Here is a 26,971-nt window from a genome sequence, read left to right on the forward strand (position 1 = left end):
TGAACCGATGCAGACCTGAGATGGGCTGAGTGGCGAGACGCTGCAGAGGAGAACGTCCCGCAGCTCACGCTCTCCGCGGCTCTGGGTCCCGGGCTGCTCGTTGTGTGAGAAAACTTGCCTGTGACAGATGAAGTGCTGACTTAGACGAGTATTTTATTTTCTTGTCACCCATCATAAAAATTATTTCCTACATAGCATGGGACTGAAAAGGATTCTTCTAAGTTTCCTCTAATATGTAAATGTAAGTTAATTTTGAGCATTCTATTTAGAAAGGGGAATCTTGGGAGACTTTTGTTTGTTTTTTAAGCAGATGCATCCTTGTGCTGCCCTGTCACCACTGTCTTGTAAGTTAAAATGAACACCCTCTGTATTCCACTTGGACCAATTTTCTTCAATGAAGGAGAGTAGGATCAAACCTCATTAGTTATGCTCACTCATATCAAAGAAAAAGCCCCTTAAATATATGGTTTCCTTATCTTCAAAATGGAAATACCTAGCATAGAATTGCTAGAGTCCTTAAAAAGAAACCTGGATTCTTCAGGAAAGGGTTTGTAGCCCTGTTCCATCCTTCCTTGATAACTGATAATTAGCTCCAAGTTTGTCTGAGTTCAGTTTCCACGACGACACAGATGTGGATTTTGCTTAGAAAGAAATCCCCCTTGAAAGGGAACACCAAGTGAGCCAGCTGACTTGAAGTATACCCCGCCACTCCTCTGCCATTTCTATCTGCTGACTTTTGAGGTACCCCATGCTAGAAAGGATCTGTCCTCGTGTCTGACGAAGTTGCTCATATGGAACCTGAAGCTGCTGCTGCCTGCATCAGCGTGGGGCTTCACACACTGGCTGCACCACCGACACGCCCACCCATGAGCAGTCAGAGGCCCCTTGGAGGACTTGCTGCCGCCGGCGGTCCTCAGCCTCGATGGCGGGGTGGTCTCCCCAGCTCACTGCACAAGCTGGACTGCCCAGAACGCCTCTCCAGGGCCCTTGCTTCTGACTGTGCTCTGCCCCCCAGGACGGGGCTCCCTTAGTCACCCCCTTCCCCCAGAGGCGCTGTGACTGTGTCCTGCCACACAGCAGGACACACACAGGACACACGTCTACTCACATGTGCTCTGTGGTCCTGAGGCTGCCTTGGAGGTAACCAAGTGGCTGTGAGTGCTGCATCTCTTGGGGTGACCCATTTTGACAAAGCCAGGAGCCTAAGGATGCCTTCAGTGGTCAAGCACAGATATGGGTCTTGTGGTGGTCTCAAAGGAACTGTTCTGTGTTAGCACAAAGATATAGCTGGCCTCTAGAATATTCTCTACTTCTTTGCCCATCATAGTCCATCTACTGTTATTGCATGGCCCCAAAGGAACAGGTGGAGAGACCCTGTGTGTCTCTGATGACAGTCTTTGGCTCAAGGTAAGATCCGGCATGTGAGGCTGACCATTCCCATGCCGCTGCTTTGGCTTTACCCCTTGCCGTGTGTACCTTCTTGGAGTTTCACTGCCAGAGCCGTCATCAGACCTCAGCCATCTCAGGAGCTCTGGGTGACATCTGCAAATACTGGGGCTGGAAATGGTTCCCAGAGCGCCTGTAGCTAACTCCAGCACTGGGTTCCAACTCTTTTACTGTGGTTTGCATGAACTGTTTCCAAAACCTGGATCTAACGCCCTATTCAGGTTAACATCTTTGGTATGAAATTTGATGGACATGTTCCCATAAAACCTGACCTAAACAGCCTTATCATCCAAAAATAACCCAACTTTTTTTTAATATATAACCTAACTTTTAACTTGGGCTTCCCTGGTGGCCCAAATGGTAAAGAATCTGCCTGCAACGCGGGAGACCTGGGCTCAATCCCTGGGTTGGGAAGATCCCCTGGAGGGGGGCATGGCAACCCACTCCAGTGTTCTTGCCTGGAGAATCCCATGGACAGAGGAGCCTGGCAGAATGCAGTCCACGGGGTCGTGAAGAGTCAGACATCGCTGAGCGACTAAGCACAGCACAGCACTTTTAACTTGTTTCTCTTGGCATTTAAGATTATGTAGGACCCACCAGAACTAGAGCTTTTAACATGTTCATAAGGTTCAGGAAGCTCCTGGCTCTTTTTACAAGGAAAGTTTTACAAGTATAGTGAGGTTTTTGATGAAACTTCACAAACTGATGCTGTAACCTTCACCAATACATTAATAATATATCATTATATATAACATATTAACTATTATTACTATAATATAGTGTAATATAATAATATACTATAATAGTTACTCCATAATAATTATTATATTACATAAAATATATATGAAATACCATATATAAATTTATATGTAACTATTACATATTATTACAGTTGTGATTAAGTGCTTTTTGTACATTATCTAACTTACCCTGGAAGGTAATAATTTTTTACTCCCTTTGTGAAATATAGTTCAGAGAAATTAAATAACTTGGTCAAGGTCACATAACTAATTAGTTGCAGAGAGGAAACAAAAATCCAACCTCATTAGTTATTTTCTCTTATATCAAGGATATTGATATTCCTTCAGTATCTCTGAATCACACTTTCCTTATCTGCAAAATGTAAGCACTACAAATAAGAGGGGCTTCCCAGGTGGCGATAGTGGCAAAGAACACATATGCCAATGCAGGAGACTTAAGAGACTCAAATTGGATCCCTGGGTCAAGAAGATCCCCTGGAGGAGGGCACGGCAACCCACTCCAGCATTCTTGTTTCAAAAATCCCGTGGACAGAGAAGCCTGGTAGGTTGCCAAGAGTCAGACACAACTGAAGCGACTTAGCACACAGGCATGCAAGTAAGAGCCCACCTTCCCAACCTGGGACTCAGAGCGTTTCCCTGTGAGAATTTCTAGACACACACTGAATGTTCAGTCCCAACAGTTGGCTCTGAATGCATTCAAGGGATATGACTTGTAAACAACATTTGTGTAAATTTAACCATACACTGTAAAAGCAGTTTACTAATAAAAGAATTCTCTTCTGAATGCTTTTGTAAAGCTAAAGTGAATACCACCACCACCACCCCCCCATTAATCTACATTCTCCATTAGGAGACTTGAATGTATTGTTTTTTCAAATATCACATCTGTTTATCCTGCCTTGCCACACCCTCCTGCTCTGCCATCTGCTTTGTCTGGGAGTGTTCCCTGGGCTGGTTCTATGAGATGTGTTATGGGAATGAGGGGTAGGCTGTAAAGAGAAGAGCCTGGCTTAGGAGTTAGACAACTCTAGCTGCTCAGCTTAGCACAGTGAGCCTCAGTTTTCTGATCTTTAAAAAGATGGCATTTTTAAAAATAGGAAGGCCTTCTGGTTTCAGCTCTGATACGTAAAAATCTTGAAAGTTATCACTCGCTACAAGGGAAAAAACTGAACAAGCTGAGTATCAGTGACTTTTCCTGGACCTCTCAGAGAACTGAGGTCATAGGAAAAATTGTTGTTATCCAGTCGCTCAGTCATGTCCCACTCTTTGAGACCCCATGAACTGCATCATGCCAGGCTTCCCTGTCCACCATCTCTCGGAACTTGCTCAAACTCATCTCCATTGAGTCGGTGATGCAATCCAACTACCTCTTCTTCTGTTGTCCCCTTCTCCTCCTGCCTTCAGTCTTTCCCAGCATCAGGGTCTTTTCCAATGAGTCAGTTCTTCACATCAGGTGGCCAAAGTATTGGAGCTTCAGCTTCAGCATCAATCCTTCCAATGAATATTTAGGGTTGATTTCCTTCAGGATTGACTGGTTTGATCTCCTTGCAGTTCAGGGGACTCTCAAGAGTCTTCTCCAACCCCACAGTTCAAACACATCAATTCTTCAGTGCTCAGTCTTATGTCCAACTCACATCTATACATGACTACTGAAAAAATCATAGCTTTGACTATGATTATACAGATCTTTTTTGGCAAAGTAATATCTCTTCTTTTTAATATGCTGTCTAGGTTTGTCATAATTTTTCTTCCAAGGAGCAAGCATCTTTTAATTTCATGGATGCAGTCACTATCTGCAGTGATTTTGGAGCCCCCCCCAAAATAAAATCTGTCCCTGTTTCCATTGTTTCCCAGGAAAAGTCATCACCCCTAAATCTGGAAAAACAGATGCATGTAGGGAATCATAGCCAAGATCTGCTTATTGGGAACAGAAGCTGCCAGAGCCATAGACTGGAGGAAATGCTCAATGGATAACTTGGAAGAAATCTTGGGAGCAGAGTTTTGGCCAGTGTGAGAGCGAGACCTCCAGGGGCCACAGTCTTAGGGACCCCTCGTATTTTTGTAGATTTTACCTCCTGGAACCCTAACAGGTCTTCTCATGGTTAAAAGCCAAGGAAAACTTTTGTGCTTCCAACAGGCTTGCGGAGGAAAGTTAATCATTCTGAGTAAGTGTTTGCCACCACGAAGACCTACATGGCAAAGGAAAAGAATTTATCAGAGCCTTAGCTGATGGAGAGAAAGGGAAATGACCCAACCCCAGGCCCTTCTAGCCTTCCTGTCTCACCTAATGGGAAAACAAAACACCTGTGAAGGTCATATTCCAGGGATAGAGCTCACTGAAAGATAAACACAGAATAATAAAGTACTTCCACTGCCTCCTATTGGACCACCACATGGTGTCCAGTATAACAGTGCATTATGGCTAAAAGGGCTGCAAGCTACCCAAATTACAATGAGTTTTTAGGGAAACCAAAGACAAAAAGAGAGACACAAACAAGTGTACTAATGGAAATTGAAGACTCTGACACAGAGCAAATATCAAACATAGTCCAACTCCTAGCCAAATTAACACGAAAGCTCACACTAAAGGTTCTTAATAACCAAATAAGAGCCTCAATAAGAACTTCTCAATGAAAAATTACAAGTCATGCTGAGAGGACAAGAGTTCAAGACTGGTTCAAAAGCTAGTTCTTTGAGGAGATCAATAAATTTAATAAACCTCTAGCCAGTTAACCAAGAAAAATAAGAGAGAGAATATATATTACTAATATCAGAAGAAAGGATCATTATTACTGATCTCATGGACATAAAAGAAAATAAATTAATATTATGAACAACTCTATGCCCACATATAGACTAATTCCTTGAAAGACTCAAACTATACCAGAACTCACCCAAGGAGAAATAAATCATCTGAATAATATCTGTTTTTAAAAAGTGAATCAGCAATTAATAACCTTCCAAAACAAAAAGCACCAAGTCCAGATGGTTTCACTGATGCATTCTACCAACTATGTAAGGAAGAAATGATACCAATTCTCTACAGTCTCTCCAGAGATTAGCAGCAGAGGGAATACATCAGAATTCATTCATTGAAGCCAGCACTTCAACCTAATACTTCAACCAGATAACGATACTATGAGAAAAAGAAACTCTAGACCAGCATCTCTCATGAACATAAATATAAAAATCCTAAACAAAATATTAGCAAATTGAATTAAACCATGCATGAACAGAATTATACACCGTTACCAAGTGGAATTTGTTCCAGGTAGGTAAGGTTGGTTCAGCAATTAAAAATCAGTTTATGTAAGCAACCACATCAAGAGGGTAAGGAAGAAAATTTACATGATTATATCCAATAGATGTAGAAGAAGCGTCTGACAAGGTCCAACACTCATTCATATAAAAACTCTTAGCAAACTAGGAATAGAGGGGAACTTTCTCAACTTGATAAGAATATCTACAAAAACCTGTCCTAACATTATACTTAATGGTAAGAAACTGGATAATTTCCTCTTAAGAGACGGAAGAAGGTGAGAATGTCTCCTCTCACCACCCCAGTTCGACATTGTACTAGAAGTCCTAGCTTTAGTGCAATAAGACAAAAAAAGAGGAAATAAAAGGATATAGATTTGAAAGGAAGAAATAAAACCATCTCTGTTTGTGGATGACATGATTGTCTATATGGAAAACTCCCAAAAAATCAACAGAAATTTCCTGGAACTAATAAGTGATTATAGCAAGGTTGCAGGATTCAAGGTCAGTATACAAAAGTCAATTACTTTCTTATATGCTAGCAATGAACAATTGGAATTTGAAATTAAAACACAACATCATTTGCAATAGCACCCAAAGAAGGAAATACTTATGTATAAATCCAGCAAAATATTCACAAGAGCCATATGCAAAAACTGAGAAGGTTTCAAGTAAATGCAAATGTAATCAGTGTTCCTGGATTGGAAAGTTCAATACTTTCAAGATGTTGATTCATTCCAACTTGATCTATAAGTTCTATAATCCCATTCAAAATCCCAGCAAACTGTTTTGTGAACATTGACAAACTGATTCTACACTTTATGTGGAAAGGCAAATGACCTAGAATAGACAGCACAACAGCGAAGAACAGTGTTGGAGGACTGACACTACCCTACTTCAAGGCTTACTGTAAAACTGTAGTGATGAATACAGTGTGGTTTTGGTGAAAGGAAGAACACATAGATCAATGGAAAAGAGTAGAGAGCCCATAAATAGACCCCCATAGATATAGTCAACTGATCCACGATAAAGGAGTGAAGGCAATTCAGTGGAGCAAGGATATTTTTACTCGGTACAAGGATATTTTTACTTTAAATGGTACTGAAAAAAACTGATCATTCATATGCAAAAAATAATAATAATCTAGACATAGAACTTACATATTTCACAAAAATAAACCCAAAGTGGATCATGGACCTAAATGTGAAATTGTAAAACTTTCAGAAGATAAAATGGAAAAATTGATGAGTTTTTAGATATAACACCAAAAGCAAGATCCAGGAAAAAAAATATTGATAAGTTGGATTTTATTTAAAGTAAAAAGTGTTCTGTGAAAGATGCTGTTAAGAGAATGAAAAGACAAGCTACAAACTGGGAGAAAGTAATTATAAAACACATGCTTAATAAAGGACTGCTATCCAAAATATACTTAGAGCTCAATCATAAGAAAGCAACTCAGTTAAATGGCAAAATATCTAAAAAGACAGCTCATCAAGGAAAGATATACAGATGGCAAATAAGCATATGAAAAGAAGCTCATCATCATTTGTCATTAGGGAATTGCAAGTTAAAACAATAACTTGCAATTAGTTACCAATATAAGGGTATATTGAAATCCAACAATACCAAATGCTGACAAGGATGTGAAGCAGCAGGAACTCTTGCTGAGTGGGAATGCAAAATGATAGAGCCATTGTGGAAAGCAGTTGGGCAGTCTTCCACAAAGCTAAATGCAGTATTATTCAGTCATCGAACTACTAGGTATTTACCCGATTGAACTGAAAACCTACCCTCACACAAAAAGCTGCATGAAAATATTTACAGCATCTTTATTCATAATCACCCCAAACTGGAAACAATCAAGATGTCCTTTAAAGCAGGGATCCTTGGCTCCCATGATCTAATGTCTGATGATCTGAGGCGGAACTGATGAAATAATAAAGAAATAACATGCACAATAAATGTAATGCTCTTGAATCATCCTGAGATCATCCCCACCCCATCCCACCTTCTATCCATGGAAAAATTCTCTTACACAAAACCAGTCCCTGGTACCAAAAATCCTGGGCACTGCTGCTTTAAAATATGACTAAATGAGCAAACTGTGGCACCTCCATACAATGGAATGTTGGTCAGCAGAAACAAGATTTAAGCTATCAAGTCCCAAAGAGACACTGAGGAACAAGCCAATATGAAAAGGCTACATACTGATTCCAATTACAAGACATCCAAATGCAAAAGCACAGAAAATAAACTGCTCAGGGAAGGAAAAGGATAAGACTAAGCAAGTGAAATGGGAATTTTAAGGCCATAGAATTGATCTATGTGGTACTGTAATTTTGGATTCAGGACATTATGCATTTGTCAAATCCCATTGAACTGTGCAGCACAAAATGCAGATATTAAAGATGTAAATTAAAAAAATCATTTTGGAGGTTGGGGAATCCCAGGAAGAAATGCAGATGGTGAAGAGAAAGTGCATCACAAGTTTATGAAACAACCTCATTGAAGGAAATTAGGGGGAAATGTGCTGCTCTGGGTACCTTTGGAAACTTTTGCTTGCTTGTTCAGTCACTAAGTCATGTCTGATTCTTTGTGACCCCCATGGACTGTAGCATGCCAGGCTTGCCTGTCCTTCTCTATCTCCCGGAATTTGCTCAAACTCATGTCCATCGAGTTGGTGATGCCATCCAACCATCTCATCCTCTGTCACCCCCTTCTCCTGCATCAGAGTCTTTTCCAATGAGTCAGCTCTTCCCATCAGGTGGCCAAAGTATTAGAGCTTCAGCTTCAGCATCAGTCCTTCCAATGAATATTCAGGGTTGATTTCCTTTAGGATTGACAGGTTTGATCTCCTTGCTGTCCAAGTGACTCTCAAGAGCCTTCTCCAGCACCAGATTTCAAAAGCATCAGTTCTTCGGTGCTCAGCCTTCTTTATGGTCTAACTCTCACATCCATACATAACTACTGAAAAAACCATAGCTTTGACTATACCGAACTTTGTCGGTAAAGTAATGTCTCTGCTTTTTTAATACACTGTCTAGTTTTGTCATAGCTTTGCTTCCAAGGAACAGGCATCTTAATTTCATTCCTGCAATCACTGTCCACAGTGATTTTGGAGCCACCAAAGATAAAATCTGCCACTGTTTCTACTTTTTACCCACGTTTTAGCCATGAAGTAATGGGACTGGATGCCATGATCTTAGTTTTTTGAGTGTAAGGTTTTAAGCCAGCTTTTTCACTGTCCTCCTACACTCTCATCAAGAGGCTTTTTAGTTCCTCTTCACTTTCTGCCATTAAAGTGGTATCATCTGCATATCAGAGTTTGATGATATTTCTCCTGGCAATCTTGATTCCAGCTTGTGAGGCATCTAGTCCAGTGTTTCACATGATGTTCTCTGCATATAAGTTAAATGAGCAGGGTGACAGTATACAGCCTTGATGTACTCATTTCCCAATTTTGAACCAGTCCATTGATCCATTTCCAGTTCTTACTGTTGCTTCTTGACCTTCATATAGGTTTCTCAGGAGGCAAGTAAGGTGGTCTGGTATTCCCATCTCTTGAAGAATTTTCCATAGTTTGTAGTGATCCATACAATCAAAGGCTTTAGCATAGTCAATGAAGCAGAAGTAGATATTTTTCTGGAATTCCCTTGTCTTTTCTATGATCCATCAGATGCTGGCAATTTGACCTCTGGTTTATCTGCCTTTTCTAAATTCAGCTTACAAGATACCATCTTGTACACATCTGGAAGTTCTCAGTTCATGTACTGTTGAAGGCTAGCTTGGAGAATTTTGAGCATTAGTTTGCTAGCATGTGAAATGAGTGTGATTGTGCAGTAGTTTGAACATTCTTTGGTATTGCCTTTCTTTGGGCTTGGAATGAAAACTGACCTTTTCCAGTCCTGTGGCCACTGAGTTTTCCAAATTTGCTGACATATTGAGTGCAGGACTTTCACAGCATCATCTTTTAAGATTTTAAATAGCTCAACTGGAATTCCATCACCTCCACTAGCTTTGTTCTTAGTAATGCTTCCTAAGGACTGCTTGACTTCACACTCCAGGATGTCGTTTCTAGGTGAGTTGACCAAACCATCATGGTTATCTGAGTCATGAAGATCTTTTTCATATAGTTCTTCTGTGTATTCTTGCTACCTCTTCTTAATATCTTCTGCTTCTGTTAGGTCCATACCGTTTCTGTCCTTTGTTGTGCCTATCTTTGCATGAAGTGTTCCCTTGGTATCCCTAATTTTCTTGAAGAGATCTCTAATCTTTCCCATCCTATTGTTTCCCTCTGTTTCTTTGCATTGTTCACTTAAGAAGGCTTTCTTATACCTTCTTGCTGTTCTCTCGAACTCTCCATTCTCCTTTGCCTCTTGCTTCTCTTCTTTTCTCAGTTATTTGTTAGGCTCCTTGGACAACCACTTTGCCTTCTTGCATTCCTTTTTCTTGGGAATGGTTTTGGTCACCACCTCCTGTACAGTGTTACAAACCTCCATCCATAGTTCTTCAGGCATGCTGTCTACCAGATTTAATGCCTTGAATTGACTTGTTACTTGTTACTTCCAATGTATAATTATAAATGATTTGATTTCAGTCATATCTGAATGGTCTTATGTTTTTCCATACTTTCTTCAATTTATGCTTGAATTTTGTAATAAAGAGCTGATGATCTGAGTCACAGTCAGCTCCAGGTCTTGTTTTTGCTGACTGTGGAGCTTCTCCATCTTTGGCTGCAAAGAATATAATCAATCTGATTTCAGTATTGACCATCTGGTGATGTCCAGTTGTAGAGTTGTCTCTTGTGTTGTTGGAAGTGGACATTTGCTATGACCAGTGCATTCTCTTGGCAAAATTCTATTAACCTTTGCCTTGCTTCATTTTGTACTCCAAGGCCAAACTTGCCTGTTACTCCAGGTATCTCTTGACTTCCTACTTTTGTATTCCAATAACCTGTGATGAAAGGGCATCTTTTTTTTCTTTTTTTTCTTTTTTTTTTTGCTGTTAGTTGTAGAAGGTCTTGTAGGTCTTCATAGAATCGTTCTGCTTCAGCTTCTTTGACATCAGTGGTCGGGGCATAGACTTGGACCACTGTGATGTTGGATGGTTTGTCTTGGAAACCAACTGAGATCACCCTGCCTCTGGAAACTGGAGGCGTCCATGAGATGAAAGCAGGAGGAGCTGCACATGATCCCTTGTTGACAAGGTTGTTTCCCGTGGCTATGGGTTAAAAATTCTGATGGTCCTATTTATGTGTACTGGGATGGACAACTCTGTAAATCAGTGAAAAATGGCAGGAGTGAGAGTTTACAGATTGTTTTTAAAAGGGGAAGAAGTTAGGAAAAAAGTAGGAAGTACACACAATAATATGTGTGAACAGCTTTGTGCCCAGAAGGTATTATTATTTTACATAAATTTATGCCCTGAAGGTATTATTTATTATGCATAAAGTATTATTACTTTCACATTATTTCCTGCATAATTTGAACCACGTTCTTCAGCAGCAAGAGACAAATCCAAAAGCTCAGAACTTTTTCAGATACAGTTTTTAACAAATTTGTCTGGCTTCTGAAGTGCTCGTTTAATTTCTCTAGACAGGCTCAGTTGTATTGTCTGTAGGAGCTGTGTACATCAGAGCTGCTTATCATAAATACCTAAAGCAAAGGAAATAGGTTATTAAGAAAGTAAAGTTGATTAGCCATCTGTATGTCTTCTTTGGAGAAATGTCTATTTAGGTCTTCTGCCCACTTTTTGATTGTATTGTTTGTTTTTCTGGTATTGAGTTGTATGAGCTGCTTGTAGATTTTAGAGATTAATTCTTCATCAGTTGTTTGTTTGCTATTATTTTCTCCCATTCTGGGGGTTGTATTTTCACCTTGCTTATAGTTTCCTTCATTGTGCAAAAGCTTTTAAGTTTAATTAGGTCCCATTTGTTTATTATTTTTTTTATTTCCATTACTCTAGGAGGTAGATCACAGAGGATCTTGCTGTGATTTATGTCAGAGAGTGTCCTGCTGATGTTTTCCTGAGATTTAAGTCTTTAATCCATTTGAGTTTATTTTTGTGTATGGTGTTAGAAGTGTTCTAATTTTATTCTTTTACACATAGTTGACCATCATCAAGAAGTCTACAAACAATAAATGCTGGAGTGAGTGTGGAGAAAAGGGAACCCTCTTACACTTTTAGTGGGAATGCAAACTGATACAGCCACTATGGAGAACGGTGCGGAGATTCCTTTAAAAATTAGGAATAAAACTACCATATGACCCAGCAATCCCACTACTGGGCATATACCCTGAGGAATCCAGAATTGAAAAAGACACATGTTCCCCAGTATTCATTGCAACACTATTTACAACAGCCAGGACATGGAAGCTACCTTGACAGATTGAATGGATAAGGAAGTTGTACACATACACAATGGAATATTACTCAGCCATAAAAGGGAACAAGTTTAGGTCAGTTCTAATGAAGTGGATGAACCTTGAGCCTATTACACAGAGTGAATAGGCCATGTCTATTCACAGAAAGAGAAGGACAAATACCGTATATTAATGCATATATACAGAATCTAGAAAGATGGTACCAGTGATCCTATGTGCAAGGCAGCCGAAGGAGACACAGATGTAAAGAACATTCTTTTGGACTCAGTGGGCGAGGGAGAGAGTGGGCTGGTTTGAGAGACTAGCATTGAAACATATGCATTCCCATGTATAAAACAGTAAGCAGTGTGAGTTTGGTGTGTGACTCCGGGCACCCAGAGCTGGTGCTGTGTGACGACCTGGAGGGACGGGGTGGGGAGGGAGGTGGGGGTGTTCAGGATGGCGGGACACAGGTATGCCTACAGCCAATTCATACTGATGTGTGGCAGAAACCATTGCAATATTGTAAAGTAGTTGTCCTCCAACTAAAACAAATAAATTTTTTAAAAAATAAAATATACCATTAACTGCTCCTAGGTGATGCCAAAACATGTGAGTAGAAAGTAGAAAAGTTTTGATATTTTGTTAGAGATACTGCTTAATATCTGAAAGTTTCAGATGCATTTTTAGCACAGTATCGACTGAGCATCTGGATATTTGAATTTTTCTATTTCCATCTGCTAGTGTTAATATGGTAGAAACATAGACAAAGCCTCAAAGTTAAATTACTTCCAAATGCTTTTAACAGCATTTAATTAAAAATAAAGTTTCAAATGGCAACCCACTCCAGTACTCTTGCATGGAAACTCCCATGGACTGAGGAGCCTAGTAGGCTGCAGTCCATTGGGTCACTAAGAGTCGGATACGACTGAGCGACTTCATTTTCACTTTTCACTTTCATGCATTGGAGAAGGAAACGGCAGCTCACTCCAGTATTCTTGCCTGGAGAATCCCAGGGACGGGAACGCCTATGGGGTCTCAAAGAGCGGACACAACTGAAGCGACTTAGCAGCAGCAGCATTATGATTTAAAATTTTGCACACAGCAAAATATTCATAAATTTTTATATCAAATTGCACATCTACTTGGTAAACATTGGTTTTAACTTCTTGGCAGTGAGAATCAGTCTTGGGTCATGTAATATAAGAACTGAAAGTTTGAAACACCAGTACCACAGAGCCTCAGTTTGTTGTTCCTGTGACTTCATCTCTCCATCATGATATTTTACCAAAATTGGAATATTTTCTGGTACTTTAAATATGGAATAAATGTGTTAGTAACCCAGATAACTTTGCTTAACGACCAAAATAGTATACTCATAATTTCAGACTAGATTTTATGCCTAAATAGAACAAGTTTTAAAGCATTTTGTATATGTTCTTTGGAGAAGGAAAAAAGGTCTCATTTTTTATTGGGTGATAACCTAAAATTCAAACATATTAAGTAGTCATCTGCTAGATGATTGAGGAATTGGTGTTTGCAAGGTACGTCTCTTAACAGAAAACAACCTGACTCCTATTGGATCTATCCATTTAGCTCTAACCTTTGTGTTCTGTTGCTTAGTCGTGCTGACTCTTCAACTTTGTCTCCTCAAATAATGAAAGAATGTTGTTGCTGAAAACCTGAAATATACATAGTAGCACTTTCTCAAGGCTATGCCTGCAAGGCTTGACTGAAAAAATAACACATTTCCATTCATACAGAGATAAAAACTGCAAAACAAAGAGGAACATTTGTCTTGTTGGAGGTTTACAGGAATATCCTGACCTACATGGTCAAGGGCAAGAACAAAGGATTATCACATTTCTTCCTGGGTCTGGCCAGCACCATGAAATTTGCAATAAGCAGCCACACCCTTCTCCTTTGTGTATAAAAGAAGCCTGGATTATAACTCAGATAAAATGATTCTTTGGAACACTAATCCACCATCTTCTCTGGCTTTCCAAATAAAGTTACTATTCCTTGCTCCAACATCCCGTCTCTCAGCTTATTGGCCTGCTGTTGGATAGTAGTACATGCTTGTATTGGTAACACTTCTGAGGAGTTCTTCTTGAGAGGTAGTTCTTCCCATTTCTGATAACATAACCATGAATATACATTCTCTTTAATAGTGTCATTACTGCAGATAGTATTTAGGGTATAAACTAATTGATAGTTTATAAACCTTCATTTCAAGTAATGTGCATTAGGACAATTTGATTTTGTTCTTCAAGATGATACTGTCATTCTTCATTTAACCTAAATGATTTCCTTTTAATTTTATTTTAAAAGAAGTTTTGTTTTTCCATTCATGCAACTGATAGAGTTCCACATTGCATTCATGTAGCCCAAGGAATAGTAACATAGCCTGAATCTAATGTTCATTGAAGGTGACTGGGATGGAGTTTTAAGGAAAGAAAAAATGTATGCTTTCATATATAGCTCTATTTCTTCCCCTGGTGACAATACACAGTGTAACCATAAATTACAGTCCATTCAGTTCATTGCATGAAAAAGAAGGTGTGAGAGTGTTCATTCAGTTGGGAAATCAAATTGACTTGATAACACCATAGTGAAATAGTGGGAAATGCTAAATATTTGATGTTTTGAAAATACATTTAAATTTATGTATGCATTTTCAGAAGTATTCATCTTTCTCTACACTGTTAATAAAAGCAATTTATTTCAATATAAAAAAATAAAGTTTCATTCAACAACACCCTCACCACCTTCTTTTATGTATCCTAATTTTCATATCTGTAAGAAATGAGGGTGGGGCATCAAAAAAGAATTTTTCTACTGCTCTTCAAATCAGTAGAAAGCCTGATGACTAAATACACAGAATTTTGTCTTCAAACATATCGTTAACTTGCCTCAATACACAGGCAAATACTTTGCCACAGACTGAAAATTTGCTCTATTTAAATCAAACATACTGCCTATTAATAATAGCTGTGAAACATTAGAACATATTATTGTACCAATAAAGTATTATGTTTGAATCTTTTTAAAATGAGACAAGACACTAATATATCCATAGTTGCATTTGCATGTGTGCTAAGTCACTTCAGTCGTGTCTGACTCTTTGAGACCCCATGGACTGTAGCCCGCCAGGCTCCTCTGTCCATAGGATTCTCCAGGCAAGAACACTGAAGTGGGTTGCTGTGCCCTCCTCCAGGGATCTTCCTGACCCAGGGATTGAACCTGTGTCTCTTATATCTCCTGCATTGGCAGTCATGTTCTTTACCAGTAGCGCTATATATATATGTATGTATGTATGTATGCATCTGCAGAATCGCCTTTAAGAGTTTAAACAGCAAAATCAAGTCAACTGACTTGAAGATAGAAATATGGACCTAGTGAATTTCTGAGAGCCCTTCCTATGCCAGGATTCCATACTTTTACTTGTTTGAACTGGTAGCAGCAGTATTTCCCGGCATCATGATAATTTTCACCTTCCCTTTGAGCATGCCTCTGCTCTGCATCCAGCCCCACCCATATAAACACATACAGACACATGTACAAATGGTTGCAGATAGTTTGGGATTTGCAGTGCAAAGAGCATCACATAACTTTCCTTTTTTTCTCTCCTTTCATATTGTGTGACTCATTCAACATTCTGTACAACTAGACAAATGAGAAGATTCCTTTGTTTTGACACAATTAGCAGCTCTTTTCATTTTCATTATGTGCGTGGCTACAATAACAAACATGGTACCTTTCAGCAGCATCTTAGTCAGGAAGTTCCTCCTGCCATGATGGGTGGGCGGGGAAGGCAGGGTGATGTGATCCAGATGCATGGGATCTGGGTCCTGCCCTTCGCCAGGAATGCAGATGTGTTTTATCCACACATGCCCAGATGCTGACCCCTCTGGCATTATTAATGTGTCCCAGCTGCCAGGCTTCCTCCTCTGCATGTACGCGCCTCAGTTTCACATATTTCATGTGCTTACTTATGAGGCACAACATTCCTACATTTCACATGTGGCAGTTACTATTAAAAATGAGCAGTTCTAACTCTTCTGGAAATTGATAAATAATCTTTTAAATTGCTTTGAAATGTGGCCATCATTTCAAAATGACTTCTCATGCAGTTACTGAATTCATAATGCAAACTTCTGACCTTTCCCCTTGCATGTTGAGAAAACATGACTCTGAGTATTCCACTTTAAAGATAGTCAAGAAATTAATATTTGCATACATAATACATCATAATGATTTTTTACTTTCCTTTTATTTCTCATCTCCAAGGCCTATTTTTTAAAAGTAGCATGTCTATAAATTGAGCATTGTTATTTATTGTTCATTAAATCCAGGCATCAAGTAAGAGAAATTTGGCATCTTCTAGAAATGGGTCGAACTTATAGCTCTACAGGGAAAGAATTAGCTTTATAAAAATATAATCTAGTCATTGCTTCAAACTATAGTTAGAACATAGCACCACTGATTAGAGGAAATGGATTAGTTTTATAAATTTTTACTTATAATCTAAAGTATAAAATGTAGAAGCATGAGAGTTTCTCTAAATTAAAATGAACTGAATCTTATTCATTTTTTTAAAAATTCAGCATTTCACAGGGTAAATGTAAAAGTGAATCATAACTTAAAGCAAAAAGATGAAAAATGCAAGTGACAGATGATCAGATTTTGAAAGATGGGGTTCATGTCCATTTCCTTCTTTAATACCAGAATAATGAACTTTAAAAAGCCAGAGGCTATAATTTATCATAGATAACAATCTTGGTGATCAGTTATAAGAAATGAATGACCTAAATACTGAGGAGACTTTTTTGAGGGACTGCACACTGTCATTATCAATAGTAGAGTCAGAGACTTCCCTGGCAATCCAGTGGCTAAGAGTTCCGTTTCCAATTCAGGGGGTGTGGTTTCAATCCTTGGTTGGAAGCTAAGATCCCACAGACCTCATTCAAAAAACCAAAATATAAAACAGAAGCAATACTGTAACAAACACAAGAAAGACTTTTAAAATGGTCCACATAAAAATCTTAAAAGTTGTTGATGCTGAGTGCTAAATGAAACATCTTAGGTCCTGGTTACCTAGCATGTGGTTTCTGGCCCTCATGAAAACTATTCTGCTTCCTTCAGTAAAACTTGTTTTACCTGTTTGGATACACATATACATATTTATCTCAGTTTCACAAATAAAGGTGCAAACTCATTCATTAGCTTTGACCATACCTACAAAATAGGATGGAAAATGAAAGCAATGATCTGGTTAATTTAGGCAGAAGTAATGAATATTTACTCTTCCTTGAAAGTATTGCCTGATAAACAAAAAAAAAGTATGTTGTAAGATATCTTTTCCTGAACTCTCCAAACAGTTACTTCAGATTTTCTCCATGTATAAAAAAAGCAACGTAAAGTGAAGTCGCTCAGTCATGTCCAACTTTTTGCGACCCCATGGACTGTAGCCTACCAGGCTCCTCCATCCATAGGATTTTCCAGTCAAGAGTACTAGAGTGGGTTGCCACTTCCTTCTCCAGGGGATCTTCCCAACCCAGGGATCGAACCGGGTCTTCTGCGTTACAGGCAGACGCTTTACCATCTGAGCCACCAGGAAAGCCCTTCACCATGTATATTTTTGTTCAAATGCATATGCTATGTTGTGCTGTGCTTACTTACTCAGTCGTGTCTGACCCTGCAACCCCATGGATTGTAGCCCACTAAGCTGCCGCTGTCCATGGGGATTCTCCATGCAGGAATACTGGAGTGTGTTGCCATGGCTTCCTCTCAAATTCATATGTATAATAACAATTGTAGTGTTCTCTGAAAGACGATTTCAGTTCAGTTCAGTTGCTCAGTCGTGTCTGACTCTTTACGACTCAGGACCGCAGCACGCCAGGCATCCCTGTCCATCACCAACTCTCAGAGCTTGCTCAGAGTTTGTGATGCCATCCAACCAGCTCATCCTCTGTTGTCCCCTTCTCCTCCTACCTTCAATCTTTCCCAGCATCAGGGTCTTTTCTAAGGAATCAGTTCTTCACATCAACTGGCCAAAGTATTGGAGTTTCAACTTCAGCATCAATCCTTCCAATGAATATTCAGGACTGATTTCCTTTAGGATTGACTGGTTGGATCACCTTACAGTCCAAGGGACTCTCAAGAATTTTCTCCAACGCCACAGTTCAAAAGCATCAGTTCTTCAGCGCTAACCAGTCCCGTCTCTGCGTATAAGTTGAATAAGCAGGGTGACAATATACATTCCTGTCCTATTCCTTTCTCAATTTGGAACCAGTCTGTTGTTCCATGTCTGGTTCTAACTATTGCTTCTTGACCTGCATACATATTTCTCAGGAGGCAGGTAAGGTAGTCTGGTATTCCTATGTCTTGAAGAATTTTCCACAGTTTGTTGTGATCCACACAGTCAAAGGCTTTGGCATAGTCAATAAAGCAGAAGATGTTTTTCTGAAATTCTCTTGCTTTTTCTATTGCTAACTGGCAATTGGATCTCTGGCTCCTCTGCCTTTTTTAAATCCAGCTTGAACATCTGGAAGTTCTTGGTTCATGTACTGTTGAAGCCTAGCTTGGAGAATTTTGAGCATTAGTTTGCTAGCATGTGAAATGAGTGCAATTGTGCAGTAGTTTGAACATTCTTTGGTATTGCCTTTCTTTAAGATTGGAATGAAAACTGACATTTTCCAGCCCTGTGGCCACTACTGAGTTTTCCAAATTTGCTGGCATATTGAGTGCAGCACTTTAACAGCATCATATTTTAGGATTTGAAATAGTTCAGCTGGAATTCCATCACCTCCACTAGCTTTGTTTGTAGTGATGCTTCCTAAGGCCCACTTGATTTTGCACTCCAGGATGTCTGGCTCTAGGTGAGTGATCACACCATCATTGTTATCTGGGCCATGAAGATCTTCTGTTTATTCTTGCCACCTCTTCTTAATTAATATCATCTTCTTCAATTAGGTCCATACCATTTCTGTCCTTTATTGTGCCTATCTTTGCATGAGATATTCCCTTGGTATCCCTAATTTTCTTGAAGAGATCTCTAGTCTTTCCCATCCTATTGTCTTCCTCTATTTCTTATTGATTACTTAGGAAAGATTTCTTATCTCTCCTTGCTATTCTTTGGAACTCTGCATTCAGATGGATATATCTTTCCTTTTCTCCTTTGCCTTTTGCTTCCCTTCTTTTCTCAGCTATTGGTAAGGCCTCCTCAGCCAGAGACTGAGCAGATCAGTCTCTGTGGGGTCTCTGGGTCCTGGTGTGCACCAGGTTTTGTTTGAGCCCTCTGAGCATCTCTGGCCGGTATGGGGTTTTGATTCTAAACACGATTTTGCCACTCCTACCATCTTGCTGGGGTTTCTCCTTTACCCTTGGATGTGGTGTATCTTTTTTCGGTGGGATCCAAAGAAAGGATCTAAAATTTTCCTGTCAGTGGTTGTTCAGCAGCGAGTTGCAATTTTCGAGTTCTCACAGGAGAAGATGAGCTCACGTCCTTCTACTCTGCCGTCTTGTGTGTATTTGAAAGAAAATTTAGAGCAACTCTAAGAAGACTTCAGATCCAGCCCATTTAAGAAGAATTAAAAAGAATAAAAAGCCTGGAAAATGTCTTCTTATTTGACATGGAAAGAAGAAAGGCTGCAGTTCATTTACATCTTGAAGTTCTATCAAATAATTCTGATTATTGACCTTGAGGTTATTGTAACGAAATTCTTATTAAAGGACCCAAAAGTATACCCAGAAACTTCTTTCTAAGCAGCCTATTTTTAATCACAAAGATGAAGAAACTAACAACATAAGTCTTGTTTATACTCAGATGACAGACGTGTGACATGCATGCTCTGATGACTCTTTCCACATCACTGGCAGGCGTGATCAATTGATCAGACAGGACCCAGGCTCAGAATCTCCCTGAACAGAGTATTACCAATTTAACTCCACACGTGAGACAACCACCTTTGCCGTCCACCTCATATATTAATGCTGAGCAAATATAGGCAGTTAGTCACATATTCTAAAACATAAAAGACCAAGGGTTATTGCTACTGTTCCAGTGAAAAAAGTGAAAGTGAAAGTCGCTCAGTCGTGTCTGACTCTTTGCGACCCCATGGGCTTCGTCCATGGAATTCTCCAGGCCAGAATACTGCAGTGGGTAGCCTTTCCCTTCCCCGACCAATCTGCTTTTTACCAGGAGGTGAGTAGCTGGCATTAGGCCTGATCTGTAGAGTAAAAGTGTCACTGTGGTAGCTGTATGCAATCATTGACCCACAGCCCATCAGTTCAGTCTGTCCTGCTTCCTGCCATGCGGAGCTGAGGCCAGTCAACTTGAGGGACCTTCTGAAGGCTGCTGGGACTCAGGTCAGCGGTACAGGCCACAAGGGGGTGACACAGAAGGGACAGGAAAGAGTTTGATTCCCACCTGGGACCGCCTGGAAAGGGCACCAGTAATGAAGAAAAAAGACAAGAAGCAAACGGTGGTTTACAGGCCCAGTCATCAGAGGCAAGGTCACCGCACAGTCAGGATGCGAGGGTTAGCCCCACAGAGCGCTCTGGGACAGACGGGACGTGCCCTGACACCACCTCCTCCCTTGCCATCGCCGTGCATGTGTATCTGTGCCGTGAGAGCAACTATAGCCCCTGCTCCCTGCAGCCCAGCATGTTTCCCAAGCCCTTACCGCTGTGATATCATTTGCATCCCACCCTGGTGGCTCAGAAAGTAGAGAATCTTCCTGCAATGCGGGAGCCCCAGGTTCGATTCCTGGGTCAGGAAGATCCCCTGGAGAAGGGAATGGCAGCCCACTCCGGTAATTTTGCTTGGGAAATACCATGGACAGAGGAGCCTGCTGGACTACAGTCCACGGAGTCACAGAGTCAGACACGACGAAGCGACTAACACTCTCACTTTGAGTCAGCACAGGAAAGCAGGCATTGTGGTCCCCAACTTTACAGCTGAAGTGCAATCTTTTGTCCAACATCGCAGAGCTGATGCAGCCTAAAGTTCCTCTCATCTGAAATATCTGCAGGAGGTGATGGAAGATGGATATTTTGGATTATTTCCCATCTGAATGTTCAAATAACTGTGTCCTTCAGGGCTTTGCATGTACAGAACAGCTTGCAGTGGGGTGGTGACCGGGCGCCATGTCCCAGGCAGGGTGGTGAAGTTGGCTCCCCCAACCCCTAACCCAGAGTAGCTTCTGAATCGTCAATAGTAGACATGCTGCCTGACCCTCAGTCATTGAAGGAGACTTTCTGTTCATCTTTCTGACAGCTGGTGACCCTGTTGCAGATGTGGGTTGTCCCTTTGTATTTCACGATAAAACTTTACTGGTGGCGATTTCTGTCTATGTGGGGAATGTTCTCAGTTATTACCAGCTACATCCTCTTCAGAGCCACCCGAAAACCCCTCTCAGGGAGAACACCACGGTATGTATTCCGTTCATTCCTTCCCCAGCACACCCTTCAGTTCAACCATGAGAAAGTATATTTGATTTCCTTTTTCCTGATGGGGAGTAGGGTGTTACACCTCTTTGACCCTTTGTTGCAAAACTGTTTGGAGACTTGCTCTACTGCTGTGCGTTCACATTCATATTTAATGGGGATTCAGACATGCCTGTAAATCTTACTGTTTTAGACAATAGCTAGTGAAGGCCAGGAGGAAGAGAAGTGAAACCATTGTTTAAATTTTCTAGAGCACTATTTGCATGTTGATTTCTAGCTCAGCATTTTATAGGGTTCTATGCTAAGTTAGGACACAGACATTTTATCATAAAATAAGAGTTAGAAGTTTGCACTTCTAACAACTATGTACGTATTTCACATCTGATAAATCATAAGCAACAGACAAGCTATTACTCACATAACAAATGAGGCTTTAATATTCCAACACCCACTTTAGTTACCACTGCCAACCTCTTGAAATGTATATAATTCCATCGGATCATTCACTAATCTTTCCAAAGTGTTTATAATCTCATAATCTCATAATGTGTCCACAAGTTTGTTCTTGCTGTCTGTGTTCTATAGAGAAGATCTGAATCCAATTCAGATAAAACTGATGAGATAAAGAGAAAATGTGTAGTGTTCAGTGGTAAAAAGACAATGTCAGATTTTGATCTGTGTTGGAGAATAAATCAGAAGTATCCATGAAACATTGTTATGATTATTTAGCCATTCGCATGCTCATTTGTAATTCTCTAGAGAAGTGGGGGAGGCAGATATCAACTTTTACTTCTGCTTTGGAGAAAGGAAAATATATTCAGTGAGAGAAACCAGATAAATAAATGTAATGATGAAAGCTGACATTCAAGTAAATGAATTCCAGGTTTATGAGCATTTTAGTTTAACCCCACTTCAGGAACAGCTTTAGGGTGATTTAAGAAACCTTCTAAGCTGGCCAGTTTAGGGTTTTACACAGCCTTTGTAGGGCCTGGCTTACCCAGCAGTAAATGGACATACAGTACCCTTTCTCCTTCTTACAAAATGCTATACATTTTATAAATTGTTTAAGGCTTGTGAAAGAGATCTACATTTTGGATGAATTTAAATGTACTAGTTTTCATCTCCTGAATGCAATTCACATTCTGTTTCAATGAGAATGCTTCATTTTTCTACTGTTTAATGAATTGCCTGAGCTACACACAGTTATTTCTCTGCTGGTGAAGAGGAACTCCAATGCCTAAAATACCCAAATGCTGCTCATGGTGCTTCATTGCTCCTATACCTCAGATGGCCAGAGCCCCATGCCCTCCGCTGCTCCTCCTCCAACTTCTTCCTGCCCTTCAGCTCCTCGCCTTGGCACAGTCTGAGAGCCAAGATGCTCTACTAACATTCTAGGAGACAACGGGGGTATCATATGAGGGCTCTGTTCCTTCCAGAAAAGCAATCTTGACAGAGAAGTTCCGGGTCTGAGAAAGGGCCGTATGGGTCTTTGGGTGCTTGCTTACTCCTCACGTTATAGGTGAGTCTCACTGTGTTCCATTTGGGAGTGGCGGGCTGCATGGCAAGTGAGGAAAGCTGGTCAGAGCAGGTTCGCATGGTGCAGAGGGCAAACCCGAGAGGGATCTCTCGTACCGGTGCAGTTTAAAAACTGGTTATTCCTCTCCCAGAGTATGCCTCTCCACAGAGTTCTCTCTGTGGGAGAGAGAACAGAGGAAGGGAAGTGGGTTTCCTCTCTACTACAGTCAGGTTTCTGTCAAGCAATATTCAGGCTCAAAAACAGGCCACAGGCCAGCCACAAAGAGCTGGGACCGATCACATCAATTCCAGCCCAAAGCCAAGCTTCCGTTTGTGGAGGCTGCTCTGACACGAACACAGTTTCTAATCTGGCATATCTGTTTCCAGTGTAATTTGAATAGCAAGGGAGTTCTGGGCTCTACAAACTCATACTGCCAACAAACAGGAAGACTTGAATGGGGGCAGGGAAGGATAGGTTTGGAAAACATAACACTTCTATTACAATGATATGACATATTGAACGTTTAACATGTCAGTTCGTTTAAATGTTACTACATTTTTTCCCATAATCTTTAGGATGGCTTTAGGAGCTGGTGTTACCTGTCCCCCTCCCTCACTTTATAAACGAAGAAATTGTAGGAAGAAAAGCTAGGCAGGGGGCCACGGTCCCGTAGGCAGTAAGCCAGGGAGCCCAGAATCAAGCCACAGACTATTGGAGTGCAAAGCCCCTGCCCCAAGAACATGTTGCGGCTTAATTATGGTAACCAGCTGCTTTGCATAGAGAAACCCTGCAGTTCGGTTAGTAAGCAGACACACCTCTAATGCTGGCACAACCTTGAGCAGAGATCCTCAAGGCAGAGAATATGTGGGGAGTTGAAGGAAGCCCACTCTGGTGCTAACGGTACTGTGCAGGTGGAGGGAAGGTCCTCTTAGAGCAGCCACTTTTCCCAGCATCGCCATTTTTGGCAGCATTAACTTCTGCCTTTATCTCATGCACTAACCAGTGTTCCACAGTGCTCAGCACTACGTCATAAGGACCAGTAGCCCAAGGAGTCACTGTGGCAGAAAGACCCCAAAAGTCCTCTCTGCCCTTTTATAGACGACACAACCTCACCGTCATTTGAGACACCTTCTGCAGCCCCTGGGAGTTTCCTGCTCCAGGTGACTCCCCATTGCTGATCCCCTAATGGGACAGGATTACACCTATAGAAAATGCTGTCTAGATAATGGTGGTATGTCAATTGCTTGAAGCAGAGAAAGCATTTCACCATAGAAATAATGTAAATAACAAGTCATTTCTCAGACAAGGTCACAAATCCTCGTTTAAATCATAATGTTTCTTAAGATCCCTTTTAACTGGGACTCAGTGAAGCACAGCGTCTTTTAAAATAACCCTGGCTCCAGGCACACCCTGGGAAATCCCCAGCCCATGCCAACTCCAGTCCAAGCCAGCTTGCCAGGTTGCCTGGAAAACACAGTCCACAAAGCAATCTAGTACACAAAGCCACGCCTATAAGACTGCAGGGGAGTTGTTATACCTGATTCACAGAAATAAACACAAAAAGTCAAATAAGAGGAGACAAAGGAATTTTTTTCAAAAGAACAGAACAAAATAAAACTCCAGGAAAAAAAAAAATAATGAAACAGAGGTAAGCAATTTATCTGATAAAGATCTCAGTGATGGTCATAAAGATGCTCACAAATCTCAGGAGAAAAATGGATTAACACAGTGAGAACTTCAACAAATAGTTAGAAAACATAAAAGAACCAATCAGAGCTGAAGGATATGATAACTGAAACAAAAAATACACTAGAGGCAATCAACAGCAGATTAGATGATACAGGAGAATGGATCAGTGACTGGAAGACAGTAGAAGTCATTGAATCAGAACAACAACAAAAAGAATTTTTAAAAATGAGGATACATTAAGGGGCCTCTGGGACAAGCTCAAGTATACTAACATTCACATTTTGGGAGTCTGAGAAGGAGAAGAGAGAAAGAAAATGACAGAAAACTTCTTTGAAGAAAAATTCCCTAAGCCAGGGAAAGGAAACACATAGAGGTCCAGGAAGCACAGAGAATCCAAAGCATGATGAACCCGAAGCATGTGATCCACACCAACACAAACCAGAGTTAAAATGGCAAAAGTTAGAGACGATGACAAAATTTGGAAGACAACAAGGAAAAATGAATGACATGCCAGGGAACCCCTCTAAAGCTATAAACTGATTTTTCAGCAGAAACTTTACAAGCCAAAAGAGAGTGTCAGGATATATTTAAAGTGCTAAAAGAATTTTTTTTTTTAAGTTGCAAACGAATACTCTTCCCAACAAAGGTAATTTCTCCTTCAGAATCAAAGGAGAAATAAAGAGGTTTCCAGATTAGCTAAAACTGAGTCATCACCACTAAACCAGCCTCACAAGAAATGTTGAAGGGTTTTCTGTAAGTGGAAAACAACTAGCCATAACTAGAAATAAGAAAATATATGAAAGGAAAAAACTCACTGGTAAAGGTAAATCCACTGGTGAAGGCAGTGGGTCAACCACCAATATGAAGATGAAAGGACAAAATCTGTAAAATAAATTATAACTACAATAAGTAGTTAAGGGATACACAAAGCAAAAAGATATAAAATATGATGTCAAACCCATAAAACATGGGCTGGAGAGGAGTAGGAACATAATACTTTTAGAATACATTCAAATAAGTGACCATCAGTTCAAAACAAATCCCTGTGTGTATATATATATAATATGTGTGTGTGTATATATATATATATATACACACAGGTCCATATATATGAAACTCATGAACCACAAACCAAAAACCCACAACAGATATACCAAAAAAATAAAGTGAAAAGAACTCTAAGCAAACACTGAAGAAAGTCACTAAACTGTAAGGGAAGAGAACAAAAGAAGGAGAAAGGAACTATAAAAACGACCAAAAAACAATTAACAAAATGGCAGTAAGCATATATATGAGAACTTTAAATGTAAATAGACTAAATACTTAATCAGAGGACATAGGGTGACCGAATGGATTAAAAACTCAAACCCATCTATATGCTAGCTTCAAGAGACACACATCAGATCCAAAAATACACGGAGACTGAAAGTGAAAAGATGGAAAATATGTTCCTTCTAAGTGGAAACTGAAAGAAAGCTAGGAGAGCAATATTTACATCAGAAATGGTAGACTTTAAAACAAAGACTAAAACAAAAGAAAAAGACTACAAAATAATAAAGGGGTCAGTCCAAGAAAAGAATATAATATTTGGCAATATTTATGCACCTAAGATAGGAGCACCTAAATACATATAGCACATATTAACAGACATAAAGGGAGAGATTGACAGCAATACTGTATTAGCAGGAGACTTTAATATTTCATTTATATCAATAGATAGATCACCCAGATAGAAAATCAATCAGGAAATATGGGCCTTAAATGATTAGATCAGATAAACTTAATAGATGTATATGCATTGCATCCAAAAACTGCAGAATACACATTCTTTTCAAGTGCACATGGAACATTCTCCAGGATAGATAACATGCTAGACCATATGTCAAACAAGTGTCAATAAATTAAGAATATCAACATCATGTCAAGTACCTTTTCTAATCGTAATATGTATAGAAGTAGAAATCAACTACAGGAAGAAATCTGGAAAAAATGCAAACATATAGATACTAAACAATGTGCTACTAAACAACCAATGGGTCAACAAAGCAATAAAAAAAAAAAAAGGAAATCAAAAAACACCTCAGGACAAATGAAAATGGAAACACAAAGGTCCAAAACTTATGGGATGCAGCAAATCAGTTTTAAGAGGAAAGTTTATAGCAATACAGGTGTACCTCAAGAAACAAGAAAAATCTCAAATAAACAAATTTAAATCTAAAGGAACCAGAAAAAAGAAGAACAGACAAAGCCAAAAGTTAGTAGAAGAATGGAAATAATAAAAAGCAAAGTGAAAATGAATGCAATAGAGACTTTTAAAGATAGAAGAGATCAACAAAACCAAAAGCTGTTTCTTTGAAAAGAGACAAAATTGATGAATCTTTAGCCAGTCTCATTAAGAAAAAGAGAGGGCCCAAATAAAATCAGAAATGAAACAGGAGAAATTACAACCATAAACATACAGTCATAAGAGACTACTACAAACAATTACA

At 39.8% G+C, this 26,971-nt stretch overlaps 2 protein-coding genes across 5 annotated transcripts in view; one reads left to right on the forward strand and one right to left on the reverse strand.

Moving 5' to 3' along the window:
- TLR2 (toll like receptor 2) overlaps positions 1–26,971 on the reverse strand; it is a 136,031-nt gene that overhangs the window by 74,365 nt on the left and 34,695 nt on the right. The gene's annotated exons all lie outside the window — the stretch shown is intronic.
- RNF175 (ring finger protein 175) overlaps positions 1–26,971 on the forward strand; it is a 60,788-nt gene that overhangs the window by 12,953 nt on the left and 20,864 nt on the right. For all 4 annotated transcript variants that reach the window (XM_043484164.1, XM_043484172.1, XM_043484176.1 and 1 more), the window contains one exon: positions 21,108–21,262. In XM_043484164.1, coding sequence (XP_043340099.1) covers positions 21,108–21,262 — 155 coding nt within the window. The remainder of the gene's footprint in view (positions 1–21,107; positions 21,263–26,971) is intronic.

Source organism: Cervus canadensis, chromosome 1 (assembly GCF_019320065.1).
Source record: "Cervus canadensis isolate Bull #8, Minnesota chromosome 1, ASM1932006v1, whole genome shotgun sequence".
NCBI classification, from domain to species: domain Eukaryota; kingdom Metazoa; phylum Chordata; class Mammalia; order Artiodactyla; family Cervidae; genus Cervus; species Cervus canadensis.